The 16,380-nt window shown below is 42.3% G+C and overlaps 1 protein-coding gene and 1 pseudogene across 5 annotated transcripts in view; one reads left to right on the plus strand and one right to left on the minus strand.

Annotated features, from left to right (window-relative positions):
• The window catches only part of LOC307106545 (nuclear prelamin A recognition factor-like), a 44,435-nt pseudogene extending 40,214 nt beyond the window's left edge, over positions 1-4,221 (plus strand). Inside the window, exon 2 of the transcript in view lies at positions 1,829-4,221. The product of the transcript in view is annotated as a nuclear prelamin A recognition factor-like (transcript). The remainder of the gene's footprint in view (positions 1-1,828) is intronic.
• Positions 4,222-5,323: 1,102 nt separating this feature from the next.
• The window catches only part of MREG (melanoregulin), a 52,320-nt gene continuing 41,263 nt past the window's right edge, over positions 5,324-16,380 (minus strand). For 3 of the 4 annotated variants that reach the window (XM_079782325.1, XM_079782327.1, XM_079782326.1), the window contains 3 exons: positions 9,257-9,347; positions 7,602-7,765; positions 5,324-7,101 (listed from right to left, as the gene is read on the minus strand). In XM_079782325.1, coding sequence (XP_079638451.1) covers positions 6,967-7,101; positions 7,602-7,765; positions 9,257-9,347 — 390 coding nt within the window. In that variant the 3' untranslated portion in view covers positions 5,324-6,966. The remainder of the gene's footprint in view (positions 7,102-7,601; positions 7,766-9,256; positions 9,348-16,380) is intronic. The other variant, XM_079782324.1, reaches the window with a different exon arrangement.

Here is a 16,380-nt window from a genome sequence, read left to right on the forward strand (position 1 = left end):
TCTGTTATTGTTGATTGTGAATTTGGTTGACACTTCTATTATAGAGAAAAGGTGAACAGCAATATTAAAATATTTCTTCAAATTAATTTCCTTTCAATGTGCACGAATTCGTGCACCAGGCCTCTAGTGCTTTCATAAATCACTGCTAGAGAGAACATAAACTGGTACAAATCTTTTGGAAAATATCTGATGATGTACATAAAGAATGATTTAAGTAACTATGTCCTTTGATTCTATTATTCCATTAAGAACATAAGACAAAGAAATATGCATGGAGATGTTCATTGCAGAGAAAAATTGACAACAATTTCTAAATGTCCAAAAATAGGTGAAAGATTATAAGATGTGTTACATCTACTCAATGTTATGGCATGCAACTTTGTAAAGTACTAGTAGATGCTCTAGAGCAGCAGTTGCCAACCGGTGATCTGCGGACCACTGGTGGTCAATGAGGTCCAAAAGTTTGGCGACAGCTGCTCTAGAGGCAACTTACTAACAGAAAATGTTTATGACCTGTGGAATGTGGTAAACTGTCAATTCATGCATATGTCTTTGGCTTAGACAACATTTTAAAATTTTGTAACCAAAATTTTAAAATGGATGAAACTGCCTTTGCCATTGTGACTCAGTTAGTTGGAACATCGTCCTGTACACTGAAAGGTCTCGGGTTTGATTCCTGGTCAGAGCACATCCCCAGGTTTCGGGTTTGATTCCTGGTAGGGTGCTTGCAGGAGGCAGCTGATCAATGTTTTGTTCTCACATGGATGTTTCTTCCTCTTCCTTTCTCTCTCTCTCAAACCAATAAAAACATATCCTCAGATGAGGATTAAAAAGTAATAAAATTGATAATATTTATGTAAAAATCATGTTTGTTTGGCTCTTATCAAAAATTTAGAATAATTGGCAAAACCGAGATCTTCTACATGACAGCAATCCTCGGCTGAGTAGTACTTGCTCCCTTTAGGGTAAGGAACACATAACCCCCTTTGATCCTCAGTCTCTACTCAGTGAGCCTTGGAGACATTTGAGTTCATGACCCCTGATCTAAATTTAATAATCAAAATATAAAATTGTACACATAATTTCAAATAGACACATGAAAAAGGATGTAATGTCCCAAAATGTTATGAGTAATTGCATTAGAGCTCTTGTATTATGGCTAGTTTTCTTTTTTATAACTTTTTTAAAATACATTTTTATTGATTTCAGAGAGGAAGGGAGAGGGAGAGAGAGATAGAAATATCAACGATGAGAGAGAATCATTGATTGGCTGCCTCCTGCATGCCCCCTACTGGGGATGAAGCCTACAACCCAGGCATATGCCCTTGCCCAGAATGGAACCTGTGGCCCTTCAGTCTGCAGGCCGACGCTCTATCCACTGAGCCAAACCAGCTAGGGGCTTTTTTACTATTTTAAAATTTCCTGCATGATCTTTATTTTTTAAAAATATAAAATATATGACCTTTCAGCAAATGCCCAGTCTTTTAGTAAATATCAGTGATTTTTCAGCCATTAGAAGAGAAAGGTGAAGGCTACGTGTCGCCTCCCCCATAATCTTGCAGTCAGGTGCTATATTACAATGAAAGTGAGTCTTAGCCCAAAATCTTCTAAGCATACAACACCTATTAGCCTGGAATGACACATTTGCTTCCTGTAATCCCAGAGAAGTCCTCCTTTCTTTTCTCAGGACCTACAATCTATATATATAAAGAGCCAGGATTCGTAATGACCGAACTGACGACAGTCCATCCCCCAGCCCTCAGGCTCCATTGATCAGGGGATGGCTAAAGGGGGAACCGGGGTTCCTCAGGATCCAATGAATCCATAGCAGCATCGACTGGTGAGTGGGCGGAAGGCAGACCACTTGAATCACTGCCTCACGTGTGACAGTTGTGTGACCACAGAGGAAGGAGTCCAAGTTTCTCAACAGAACACTAAGGACTTCTTCCATGTTCTGAACCTTAATAAGAAATGTGATACCTCACAGCACAAGGTGCTAGCAGTGTCCGTGTGTCCTTAGTCTCTGCCTTATTTTGCTGCTAAATTCAACCTCAGTATCACTGATGCATCCAGAAGGCTCTGTGGCTTTTCTCAAAAGCCTTGGGGCGCACTGCCTTTGACATGAAGATAGCTGTGGACTTCAGCATCCTGGAGAGTCGGAAGGAATTTGTGCGTCGGTACTGCCAGCACCGTGAGGAAGAGCCCCGGCTACCCATGCTGACCTCCGCCTGCCCCGGCTGGGACCGATATGCAGAGCGTGTGCTGGGTCACCCCATCACCCCCACCTCTGCACAGCCAAGTCTCCCCAGCAGATCATGGGCTCTCTGTGAAGGATTACTTCACCAGACAGCAGAACCTGTCCCCAGATAAGATTTTCCACGTCATTGTGGCCCCATGTTATGACAAGAAACTGGAGGCCCTTTGAGAAGATGTTCCCACAGCTTTACATAGTTCCCAGGGTGCTAACCGCGTGTTAACCTCAGGTGAAATTGTCCAGATAATGGAGCAAAGTGACCTCGCCTCGAATGACTCCGCCGTGGACACTCTGTTTGGAGATGTGAAGGAGGAGGAGGTGAGGCTCCACGAGACTGCCAGCTCCGACGGGTACCTGGCACACATCTTCAGGCACGTGGCAAAGGAGCTGTTCAACGAGGATGTGGGAGTGCTCACCTACCGCCCCTGAGGAACAAAGACTTCCAGGAGGTCACCCTTGAAAGGGGCGGAGAGGTTCTGCTGCACTTTGAGGCTGCTTATGGCTTTCGGAACATCCAGAAGTGGTCCTGAAGCTGTAGAGGGGCAAGCTCCCCTGCCACTTCGTGGAGGTCCTGGCCTGCGCCGGGGATGCCTAAGCGGCAGGGGCCAGGCCCAGGTGGAGGACGGGCGTGCAGGCAGGGCACTGCTGCAGCAGATGGAAGGCATCTACGCTGCCATCCCGGTGTGGCCCCCGGAGACCAGCGCCCATGTGCAGGCGCTGTACCAGGAGTGGCTGGGGTGGGGGTGGGGGCGACTCCCCCCAGGCCCAGGCGGCCCTGCACACCGCCTAGCAGGGCCCAGGGCAGCCTGCCAGGACATCAGGTGGTAAAGGTCCAGCAGACACCTGGCCTGCAGGCCGCCTGAAGAGGGGTGTCAGACACGTGAAGGAAAGGCTTAGCATCTCTGTCATCATTTGGTTTTCAGAATTCCCTGCTCCCCATCTGTCGGCTCCCTCCCTCTGAGGGGCACTGTCGTCATCACATGGGTGCAACTGGAATATTGTATCTCAAGAGGATTGCCCCAATATATGAATCCTTTTATCCGACGGTGAAAAAATCCCAAAGAACAAGAATGGAGACAGACTACTGTCCTTTAGGCTTAAAAAAAAAATCCCAGAAGTGTCCTGTGAAGAGCTGAGACTTGGTTCTGCCCACGAGCCTCAGATTGGATGAGGAAATGGATGGGTTTGGCCCTGACTTTACCCACTATGTTACTCTTGAAGGTGTCTTTGCCACAATGTGAATAAACTGCCACCTTTTGGAATAGGGGCTCATACGAAAGTCTGCATTCCCAACTTTTCTTGAAACAGATCTATGTTCTGTAGCTGTGGCCACCGTCCTGAGATCAGGTCCTGTGGACCAGGTCCTGTCTCTGGGAATCAGAGGGCACTGGAGTAGAGTCTCCCCTCCTCCGAACCCCCCCCCCTCCTCCGTGCCCTTTTACATTCAGGGATTGAGCTGCACTCACTTTGGGGGAGGCCTGGCAAGGGTGACAGGTGTCACAGATGGAAGGATGGAGAATGGAGAGGCAGACACCCTGCTCGGTCCCTCCTTGGGTGGGGTCAGGCAGATGAAGGCTGGCCAGCCCACCCCACAATTGGGTGAGATAGCATCCTGTGTGTCCACCTCTCACCCCATGGGCCCAGCCACTCCCCTCAGCTCCAGGCAGCCCTCTGCATTCCACGACAGTGAACTCTGCCCTCACATGCTGCTCGTCCTAAGTGAGAAGGAAGAGAGCAGTTGGCCCACAGACAACTACACAGAAAGATAGGGCTCATGGCTGGTGAGCGCAGTGGCAGTGGCAGGAGTCTCTCCTGCCTCCGTGGCAGTGCTAAGGAGCAGCAAGCTGAGTGGTAAGGAGCTGTGAGCAGGCGGGAGGTAAGGACAAGGGGACCAGGACTGTGAGAGAGATTTCCAACTGTCGGCTTTGGCCCATTCCCTGTGGGCCTAAGCCGGCAGGCGGACATCCTCTGAGGGGTCCTGGACTGCGAGAGGGTGCAGGTCGGGCTGAGCGACTCCCCTTCCCTCCCCCCCCCCCCAGTGCATGAATTTCATGCACTGGCCTCTAGTATTGAAATAAAAATTTGAAGAAATCTTGAGTGACAGTTTCATTCTTAGGCAGACACAACTAGATTCCGATAAAATCAGACAATATAGTGTGAGGTCTGTGAAGCAGGCAAAGGACAAAAGGCACTCGAGGCCTTGAGCATTGCTGGGTTCAACAGGTTCTTAACATCTTCCTCCTGCAAAGATGATGGAGGGCAAACAGTCTAACCACTTATCTTGACTACTACTCGTTTCATACATGGAAAATTATTCCTAACACACTTTATGCAGTTTAATGGACCTTCTGGTGTCAATTTTGATAAAGATGATTAAAATGATTAAATAACCATCTTTGTAAAGTAGCTTGCTGATTAGGATACTTCAAATCCTGCAAGTCTCTAGGATGTATGACAAAGTTTACTTATCCATTTCATATTAATAACGCTGGAAAATTTTAAAATAAATTGCTACTAAAAACTACAGCTGTTGGTTTTTGAAAAAGTAATGATCTATAAGGCTATGCTTTATCGAGCTATTATGTGTCATAATTTAATTTTTGTTTTTATAACACTGTTCTTTCTAAACTTAATCTCACTAAATACTTAGAATATAGATGAGTAGCAAAATCAGATAAACTCCATTTAGTTAAAATGATCAAAGATGAGGCTCAAGCTAAGACCTGTTTCCCTGACTCAGTTCTCTAAAACCCAGTCTTCTAAACCCATGTTAAGGGACTTGAAAATTGAAAAATTGAGATGCCAAGTGTCCTCTGTAGTGTGTTAAAAGAATATAGAGCCCTGGCCGGGTAGTGGGTTTAATCCTTGGTCAGAGCACCTATAAGAATCAATCAATGAATGCATATATAAGTGGAAGAAAAAAATCTCTCTCTTTCTCTCTCCTTTTTATTTCTCGTAAATATCCAGCCAAAAAGTAAATACAGAAACCTTTTAATTCCCTGCAAAGAAAATTTCCGGATAATTCCATATGTCTTTATAATCATAGAGACAATCTTATCCTTACTCAAACATTACCAAAAATAAAGACTATGGTTACAATTTATTCTCCATAGATGCAAACAATCTCATCTATTTTGACATCAAAAAGGCAGAAAGGCAAAATACAAATTCCAAGGACAGAGATGAAAACACTACTTTCTATTTTTTAAATTTATTTTTTTATTTTGTTTGACTATTGCACTGTTTGTTTGTTAACCTTTCAAGAACTCATGGAAGTGAGGAAAAATATCTGCAGGCTAATTTTAAACACTATGGGAGGGATTAAGCACTAAATATTTTTTAAAAATAAGACTTTTAGCTTACTTATTAAAGTAGAAAATTTTTTCCTGAAACATGACAGTTAAATTGGTCTGCAAGGCATTAATAAATGGAGAACATGGGTCTCCTCTCACAAATAACTGAAACATCATGTTCACTACCACAGAAACTAGTCCAAATATGGATATTTTCAAGTCAAAATTCCCTGGAATAGACTAAAAACAAGTTACCTTTTAACCTAAAGTTGAAAGAGCAAAATCAGTAAAAGTAATAATATTGTCATTGTTCTCAGCAATCTATTCATGAATCCTACAAGTTCTGAAAGTCTTTTCAATAAAATGAACCCTGATTTCTTGGCAAGCTCCTTACTTAAGGGGCAAGTAACTTTTGGAGCTGGCCTTCTCGGTCTGTGGATAGAAGCCAGCTGTACTGCCAGCATTGCTCCATTTAAAAAATCATCTTCAGAATGAAAGTCCAGCAATGACCTTCTCCAGTGCAACACCACCTGCAGAGATGCAAGATGGCATGAGAGGTCCCTGGGCAGGTGCAACTCTCAGCCAATAAGCCAGAAACAGGTTAAAGAGAAGAGAAAGAACCAGAGGCCAAATGTTTCTGTTTATAGATGCTATCCTGGGTAAAATATCAAGGGCTTTTGGGTCAGAAGTGGACAATGTGCAAAAAGGAGGTAACCAGATACCAATAACGTTGAGAATTTAAGATGCTTGTACCACAACTAAAGACAGAGTTTTTTATATATACCTGCAGGATGCTCTGCTTTGGATCATTCTATTTGAAATTCATGGCTGAGCCACACTCTTAGTGATTTCTATTATCTGGTACATCTGTATTTCTAAATAATTATAACTGATACTTAAAATGATGCCTCTGACACCCTCCAAGGTTCTTCCAAATTAAAGAAATGTCACATAGTGCCTGGTATTATTTTGGTATTAGCCTATATATACATATAACAATTGTTTAAAAACTGGTAATCCATATTGGGCTCAATGAGAACTCTCTCCATTAATCTTATTGTTTTATTAACTAGAATATCCCATTCTCCCAATAGGATTCATGACTAAGGCTTATTGTTCAACCAAAACCGGAATGAGGGCAATGGGTTCTCAGAATCAAAACACTCATGATGAAATGTCCCACTGACCACCTCTGTGATGTAAGACCACCAGGGTGTTTCACTGCAACCTGAACATCTCACAGGATAAAGTCCTCATGAAGACCAGATAGCCAAATCCTTAGACTTTTGTAGGATTCAGAATCATTTTTCACTCAGTTGGCTCTCTACTTGCTCACTTGTATCTACACTCATTTGTCCAGCTTTGGTTGGCTGCTGAGTTCCAGTGGAAAAATTCCAACTCTGCCTCCCAGCCTCTTCTCTAGGGACTTGGAAATGGAAGGTAGTGCAGTTCTTTCCTGCCATCTGCCAAGGAGGGCATCCCGGGCTTCTTGGGGTAAGTTCGACAGGCAATTTTAAAGAACTCTTCTGCAGCATCGAGAGCAATGAGACGGTCCTGCCAAAAAATTAAATATAAAACGTTGTCAAGATGGGGAACCCAATCCTTTCGATGGGAAAACCAAACTAACAACAAAAGCCATCCCAGACCTAATAACAAGGAAACAGTTATTAAATTTTTCTCAACAAATTTAGAGACACGCCTTAATCCTTTACTTACATTATCCAAGAAACAGCCTTTCAAATTCTTTGTCAATCTTGGGTTATATAAACAACATTTTTCATATCTCTGACGTACAAAGCTGACTATACAGTAGAATTGGCTGAAAAATACAGATTCTTGAGTCACAACCCAAGCCTCAATAGGTCGGAGTGTAATCCAGAAATCTGAATCCTACAGCCCCCGGGTGGCTCGTGCTACTGGCCACAGATGCCAGCACCATCTGCTACCTCACATTGTGGGGTTGCCGGTGGTGTTGGAATGAGGAGTATATAGATTAACAGAAAAACAAAAAATTGAAAGCAAAATCAGGGTAGATGAAAAATGCATCCACTCACCACAACAAAGAGGTATCTCTCAGAGAGCTCCCAACCTGTTGGGAAAATAGTGGTCTCCTCAGCCAGTTTCAACAAGATCTCTCGAGCTTTCCTTGTATTTTTAGAGTCACTGATGGTGCTGAGTTTCGTCACTGACAACAAAGAGTCTGTTTCCTTTTGAAAACCTAAGGTAAACAAAAAAGTACCTGTCAAGTAAAGTAGTCACAGGAAGGGACTGCCCTGCAGCACAGGCCCTGCAGGAGGTGGAGGGACCCCGATGTGGATTCTGAACAAGCATGGGAAAACTGAAGCCAAAGGCACTGCTCCGTGGGCTGCTTTCCAGCTCAGGGTGACCTGCTGGTGGTGTGTTTCATTAAAATTTGTTTGAGCCCTAGCCGGTTTGGCTCAGTGGATAGAACGTTGGCCTGCGGACTGAAGAGTCCCGGGCTCAATGGTCAAGGGCACACCCCGGGTTGTGGGCTCAATCCCTGGTTGGGGGCGTGCAGGAGGCAGCCAATCAATGATTCTCTCTCATCATTGATGTTTTTATCTCTCTCACCCTCTCCCTTCCTCTCTGAAATCAATAAAAATATATTTCTAAAAATATTTGTTTGATATTCAGAATTAGGCCGCACATGCTCATCCGCTGACTGCTTGTTTCCCTTGTTTTGGTGTGAAACCCTCCTCCCACGCCCTACTTTTCCTCTCCTCCCCCAGCCCCAGAATTCCAACCTGCCTTTGCTGCTTGGAAGCCAAAAGGTGGTCACTTCCAGGTCCCTCCTGCTCCAAGCCCACATTCCCTTCCCTGCAGCAATATGGTTGGCTGCTTAAAATTACTTACCCAAAGGTAGAGAAGACTCATAGATTTAAACCTGCCTGGAGTAAATGACATTTTAAAAAAGGAGACTATTAAGTCCCACCAATACTTAGTGAGTAAAGGGGGCAGAAGTCCATCCCATCCCACTGTATCCCAAGTAATAGAGGCTAGCAATTAGGTACCTCACTTTTAAAAAGTTATGATGCCAAGGTGACATGTTCTCTTTCAAAGCAGAAGGACTAAGGACTTCAAAGGTGATAAATTCATTTTTAACCATTAAAATGAGCTTATTTTATAATATGAAAGCCATGGTTATTGTATTGCAACCCTAGCAGAATTCAGAAAAACCAATACCCAATATCTCCTCAAACGCCACAGGGATTTTCCCCAACTTTGAAGCTTTTCTGCCTTTTAGTGCTTCTGAAAGTTTACACTGAATTTTGTTGTACTCTTTAAAAAAAGTTTCTTACAAACAATATCTCTCCCAATCTGCCTCACCTCATAAAGCTAATACTAATTGGCCAATCACTCCCATCTAATTCAATCAATGCACAACTCCAAAAAAATTAGATAGTAATTAGTATCCATATGATTCCACTGCTCTGTGTAAGTTGATACTGAGGACAGATGGAGGAACACATGGCAAAACATTTCCTCAAAACATGGGCCAGTGATAATAAAAGTGACAGATGTTTATGCTGGAGGAGACAGGAGGACAGGATTGGGGGGGAAATTCGTGCAGAGTACCCTTCAGTCGTCAATTACTGACACTCCTTGTACAAAAACCCTCGTGAAGAAAGTGAAGAGGAATGATCACCACTGCTCATTTTTACCATTTCATAATCACGTACAGACTCACCTAAATCTTCTAAAACGTGTTTCCATCTGTTTCTCACTTCCCTTCGAATCTGTCGCAGGGTGTAGATATCATAGTTGAGTTTTTGCCACTCCTGTAGGAGAATAAAAATTCAGTTTTATTTTCACTCTGTGGCCTCTATCTAATTCCCAAACTTAAGCTGTTTAAACATGTGTATCTCCTCTTCACCCATCTTCAAAGTATATCTAATAGAAGAGAAGAGTCAATTGGAAAACACTGGCTCCCATTTCTGGAGAATCTACTTCGTAGCAGGAGATATGACACATTTCATTAATTATCCTAATTAAACCCTTCAAATTACCTACTCTCTCAACTTCAATGATCTCACCTGTAAAGTGGGGATAACAAATGTGAATATACATTTAATGTTGTAAAGGTAAAGGTATATCAAAGCACAATGCACGCACATGGTGTGCACCAAGAAAATCCATGTATTATTAAAGCCATTTTATAGATGAAGAAACCAAGACCCAAAGAAGTTAACTGGCAAATCCAATATCGCCCAGTTAATAAGTATCAGAACTGGTATTTGAATCCAAGTTTGACTCCTCAGTTTATGAGAAAAATTACATAAAATGAATGTATGTCATCCTTTATTATAGTGATAAAGTAGAGCTAAGATTCCCAAGTTTCTTGATTCCTAGCGAATGTTTCCCTTATCATATATCAGCATCACTTTCTTTCATTTCCATTCCCATGATAGAATGAATCTTTCAAGCACTGAGCAGAACTATTATAAGGTTATCATTCTGAAAACTTCAGCCTTATGGGTCATAGGCCATCATATTGACACCAAAATAGAACTTGAATCTTTCAGGAGCATTAGACTCTTTTACTGAGCTAAGCATTTCTCTTAAATGCCATTGAAATTGTTTTTAAGGGGCTTTATCTACATGGAACAGTCATTTTATAAAATACACCTTTTTCTCTTAGCAAAACCACATAACTATCCTAAAGCACAGCTTAAAAGAACATCATTCTAAAAGGCTCAATTTAAGACTCAAGTTTTATGATAGTTTGACTCCTCTCAATGATGCTATTATTTTCCCACGAGGCTCCTTTCAAGGTTTGCCTTGCTCACTGCTAATCAACTTTCAACTGGTTAAGAGAAATCCATTTAACTGCCATTTAAAATGTTAAAGATACCACTTGGGAAAAGAAAACTATCAAAATAAAGTGTGTTTTGTTATAACTGCATTTTAGATCTGTATCTGAAGATATGCCAGCATGAGCTCATGGATTTTAGCTGTTTATTAAAAGTCAGGAAGTGGGACATTTGAATACCCTTTCCTGGTCTTATTATTTATTTGTTTGTTTGTTTGTTTGTTTGTTTGTTTATCAAAGGCACACACGCACTTGCATGTACCTCAGAGTGTGGTGATTGGAATCAGGGATAAAATCTGTGGCCCTAGAAGAGAGTAAGATTAACTGAATCATCTCAGAAATATGCAACCCTGACCTCATCTTTATCATCATGTTAAAGCACACCTGTATAATCCCCTAGAGACTGTTTAAGTCAGGGGGGGAACTCATGTACTATGGTTTTCATTGGATGGGCCTATTGTACTAAATTGGCCATTCAGCATTCAACATCTTGGAAGCAATATTTATTAACTACTGACTCTTGGCAAGTTCATAACCTCACTTGTCTCAGGGCCTCATGTGCAATGCAGGGATAGTTATACTACCTACCTCATGTGCTTATTGTGAGGATCAAATGAGTTCATGCAAACCCGGAAAACGGAGTTTGGTGCCTATCCTCCTCCACATAGTGTGGACACCATAGAGAAACAATCCTCCAACACTCGGCATGGTTTCTATTACGAGGACTGAGGACATTATAGATTGCAGGATGCAGAATCTCATTTGTGAGGATCCCCAGAAGAAAAATTTCTCTGCTCTTGGCATCAGGTACAATTTTACTTTTCCTGGAAATTAGTTCATTTTTCTGGACATTGTGAATTTTGTAAATGATCAATTTCCACACTTACATAAAAATGTGGAGTCATTTCATGAAAAACTTAGAGGTATTTTGAATCATCAAAATTTTCGACTATGCTTATGTCTTCATTCATGTTTGTTCTTCTGGTGTGGGCTATCTCGCTATTTTTCAGGTGAGTTGCAATAAGTCCTTTTTAATAAAAAGAAGAGTATAAATAAATAAAAATATTTCACAGAGCAGAACTGTGCTTATTCTCAGTGACACTGACCCTCCTCCTTGCTGGATGAAATGAAAAGTAGTCAGATTCTTAGTCATACTGATTAAGAGCCTCATACAATCAATCCTGAAATATAGTCACACAAGCTTAAATTTTGTAACAAACCACTAGGTGGCTTCATTAACTTGCGATTAGAGGTCTGCTAATTTTTCTTTGAGCTTCTTAGGCTGATGCCTGAGACCAAATCTCTATTTTTTGGAGACGCAGTCATCATTGGGTGATCCAGGCTTCAGACTTTAAAAAAATAAAAATCTTTCTCTTCCTGCTGTCCATCTACCAGTTTTGTGGATTTGTTTGCTATTCCTGAATACCAATACTGAATGTTATACAAATTCATTCAGTTGCAGCGTCTGTGACTCTGATAAAGTGTTTGATGGAGAAGCAATAATAGGACATTTACAAATTGCTAAGGATGGACCCACACATGACGCATTGAATGACCCGCATATGATAGGTATGATAGGTAATTGTTTACATTAGTGGTATGAAATCATGCATTTCCTATATCCATATTATTACTGTTTTCTTTTGACAGACTAGTCATGGGTAATCATATGAAAGTATCTGGAAGTTTTGTTCAAAATTTAAAATCTTAATACCAGTAGAAGCTTGGGTAGGATTTTACCTAAGAATTGAGTTTTGGTAAAATAAATAGTAAGAGGGGAATTTTAATTCCTCTTTAATACCCCAAAGAACAGAACCTAAAGTGATGAATGAAAAATAGTGATGTATGAAATCTGCCCACAACTTAAGAAACTAATTCATTTATTCCCTGGTACCAGAGAAAAACAAGCATTGTGATGTCCTTCTACAATTTTTAAATTGTAACAAGTTGTTTTTAAACAAATAATTTGAAAATAACAATTAAAGATCAGTTAATTGTTCTTCACCAGTGATCTGAAACTCAAATCTATTCAACATTAAAAGTAAAAGTCTTATTTTCCAAAAGAAAGTTTTGTTTTTCTCATAATTTCTGAAATAATATACTGTGGTCCAAAATTTTAACAATGAGTAAATTGTCAAAGGTGTAATAAAAGAGATAGTACAGAATTAATTTCACAAGGTCCCTGGGAACCAGGACAAATTGAAAAACATGATTGAAAATGGATCGCCAAAGATGCTTATAGTTGAATTCTTGAGGTTTTTCTCCTCTCTAGTTGTTGACCAAATCAGATAAGGGTGAGGCAACAACATGAAAGGCAGAACAAAACTCAATCTCCTGCAACCATCTATAACTAGCTGTCCTCCAGGTTTGAATCCCATGAGCTGACTTTGACCTTGAGTTCTAATGTAAGTTCCTGAGATCACTTTCTCACACACAAATTTAAAACATTTTATACTTATCTATACTACATTATTGTGAGGTTGTAGGCAAATAGGACAGTTAAAAAGTACTACTTATTTCTTGTTAAAAAGGTGATTTATACAATTAAAGAAATGTACTCTAACAATAGATCCCATAACTATTTTAAACTCTTAGGAACAACTGCAAAAGAGATCAATTTATTTTTAATTAAAAATAACAGAATCACATAGAAATAAAAATTTAAAGAGAACAGAAGGGTATGAAATGAAAGGTAAAAGTTTGCTTTCCCATTCTCTTATTGTCTATTTCTCAGAGGTAGCCACATTTGAACATTTCTTCTTCCTCCCCAGCCCCCGCCACCTCCCTCACATTGCCCTTCTCCTCTTTCTCCTCTGGTAGCTTCCACTAACAATTCCTTCCATTTCAAATTTTTTGTCCTTTTTCTATGTACTAAGAGTAATTTAGCTCTGCCTCCCTTTTCCTCCGCTCCCCTCCCCTCCTCTTCTGTTCAGAAAAAGATTATTGACAGTATTAATGATCTATCCCCTAGAGCTGACACCTTACTGCCCTAAATTAAAGCTGGGTTCTAGTGGCAAGGAGAAAGGAGGGATAGGGACATTGGGGCAGCTAATATGTCTGCAACTAATATGTCTGCCACAAGTAAATATTTGATATTTGCTTCCTGAACTTCTATACTCCTCTTATCCCATCAATCTGATGTCAAGTACACCTAGACTTTCCTTTGGAGAAAAGTTACATTCTCAGCCCTCAGTATACACTGATTGTCTTAAGCCAACAAACTCAACTTTGGCTGTATATTAGAACCATCCAGGGAGCATTTAAAAATACCAATGTATAGAATCCACCTCCCAGACCAATGAAATCAGGATCTTTTGAAGGGGTACCAGATTTGAAACCCAATAACTTAAGCCAATCAGCCTATCCCATTGTCTCAAGTACAGACACGTAACCCAACTCAAGCCAAGGAGATGCAACAAAATCCATGGGGTTTCTCGGAGCAATCAGGAATCGTGTTCTCTCTCTGTGGTGTGAGGGCACAAAATCTAGAACTACTCCCATCATTTTTACTATCCCGAGAAGAGCCAGCCTAAGGAAGAGGTCAGCACTCAGAGGAGGGCAAACATGAAAGGGTCTCAGAGAAATAGAGCCTAAGGACATCTAGGCCTCAGGATCAGATCTCTCCTGAAGCCAATCCTCCTTCTGGAACTCTGTTATGTAACACAATTCCACTTAGTTTTAGAGAACTAGAGTGCTCCTGGTCCTTGCATCCAAAAGATTCACATTACAAAGTCCACTCATTAAGTACATAAACAAAAAAGAAACTATAAATACTGCACAAAATGTTAGTCTTATATTTTCCTAACTCTAGACCCTAGGGTTAGACAGCATATAAACCTATATAGCTGGGGATGCATAGGGTTTACAAAGAATGCAGTGTTGATGGCTCTGCCTGGGTCCCAATCTTTCTTTCTCAAGAGTGCCCCAGGCAATGCCACAAACATAACAGCAGTCCTTTTCTCTATCCTGGAATTGCTTTATGATGCCTCCCCTGAATTCTGTCCATCTGAGCAGAGCTTCTGACTCTCACAAGACTGTTATTAACAGGAGAGAGGAAATAACTGTATCTAATTGGCTAATTTCTTCTAAAGATGCAGGGGACTGGGGGGAGTCTATCATTGGCTTAACCACTCAATTCCCTTACTTACAAAAATGTTTAATCCACCTGGCCACTTCATCTCTGAAGAGTGACCCAGGTAAAACCATTCCCTTCGACATGCAGGGGTGGTGGGGTGGTGAGGAGTGGCAGGGGCTGCAAAGGTCTGAGATGCTGAGGACCCAGGAGGAGAGATCAGTATTTCGGACTGGGCTGGTGCTTGTCAGCAACAGAGAGCTGTGAAACCGCCCATGGTTTTCTGAAACTATGCTTCAGGGCTGAGAAAACTCTGGGCACTCCCTCGGCTCCTCCCCCTGGATGCCCCACTGCTCACTTCAGAAAGTAACCGACCACGTGATCTTTCTTTCCTTGGAACCATCCCTGGCGAGCTTGCAGCCCTCTTCTATGCTCCCTCTTCTACAAGATTACAGGTTGGGGGTGGAAGCGGCCAAGGAGAGGTCAATGGGGGCGGGGAGGAGACATATGTAATACTTCAAATAATAAAGAATTTAAATAAATAAATAAAAAGATTACAGGTTACAAGGATGCCTAATTCAGAATCGAGCCACGTCCTGCAGGGAGCTCCCTTGACAGCCACAGTTTCCCTGGCGCACAATGGCCTTCCTCCTCCCACAGCTAATCAGCCAGCACCTCTGAGCAAATACCACAGAGCTTGGACCTCATCTGCCAAATCCAAGAGAAAAAGGGTTTTCCAAGGAATAGCTCACTCCTCTGAAAAGGGCAGCTCGTTTCACTGGCGTAAGCAGCCCTGACGCCCTTCCCTGAGCCCTGCTGCTTCCTCAAGCTCTGCTCCATCCTCCTCTCCCTTCACCACCACATGCTTACAGGGGGAGCGCCCACTTGCTGTTCTCACTTCCTCCTCATCCCCTTACTCACCAGCCACTGACAATCAGCCTTTCAGATCCACTGCACAAGGGAAGTGGTAAGGTGCTTTCCCCACCTTCCTCTGTCACTAGTGACCAAATGGGGGTGTCTCATAGTCCTTTCTGAGGGCCCTCGTCTCTCTAAAGCATTACATCCTGATGGCCATCCCCTTCTTAACATGCCTCTCCAGGTTTCTGTGGGAAAGGAACAAGGAACGAGAGCTTATTATGAACCCACTCAGTACAGCAGGCATGGACTCCTCCACCCTGTGAGGTGGGGTTAGAATCCCCACACAGGGGAGGGAAGGAGCAGTATCTTGCCTAGGGTCACTCAGCAGCAGGTCTGAGATGCGGGACCTGCTGTCTCCCAAGTGCATTCTCCAGCTGATCTTCCTCCCTCCCCTCCCTTCCCTTTGCAGGTCCCTCTTCTTCATTTGCCTCTTCTTTTCATGCCATCCTTTCCCAAGACTTTGTCTTGGGTCTTCTCATCTCCATCTCCCTGGATAATTTCCCCTCGTGCCTCCACTTCTGTTGTCACTCCCAAGTCTCCCCGCTTTGCTTTGACCCCAAGCCTGAGCTATAGGGCTTGATTTCCCCCTTTGTGCTGGGTGTCTCCACATGGGTGGGCTGCTAATAGGGCCACTCAATAGAGTCTGACTCCCCCACCAGCCTCCATCAGGCCAATGACTTCTCTCTTATGTTTCCAACTTAGTTATTTGCTCACTCCCCTTCAATCCCACCTTCTGAATCCATACCAGTCACCTAACCCTGTTGGTTCTCTCCCTGCCACAAACTCCCCTCTTCTCTAATCCCAATGCCTCAGCCTTAAGAGGCCTGAATAGATGCAATACTGATCCCTCTGCTTCCAGAAGCTAATGTCTCTGATCTCATACCAACCGGCTGTCTTCCTAAAGGTGAAAATGGGTCTTTTCCCTCCCCGACATTTTCAGTGGTTCCACACCACTTACTGAGTAGTGAATAACGTTTCAATCCCGAACAGGCTCTCCATAATCTGACTTTCC

Source organism: Cnephaeus nilssonii (genome assembly GCF_951640355.1).
Source record: "Cnephaeus nilssonii genome assembly, chromosome: 10".
NCBI classification, from domain to species: domain Eukaryota; kingdom Metazoa; phylum Chordata; class Mammalia; order Chiroptera; family Vespertilionidae; genus Cnephaeus; species Cnephaeus nilssonii.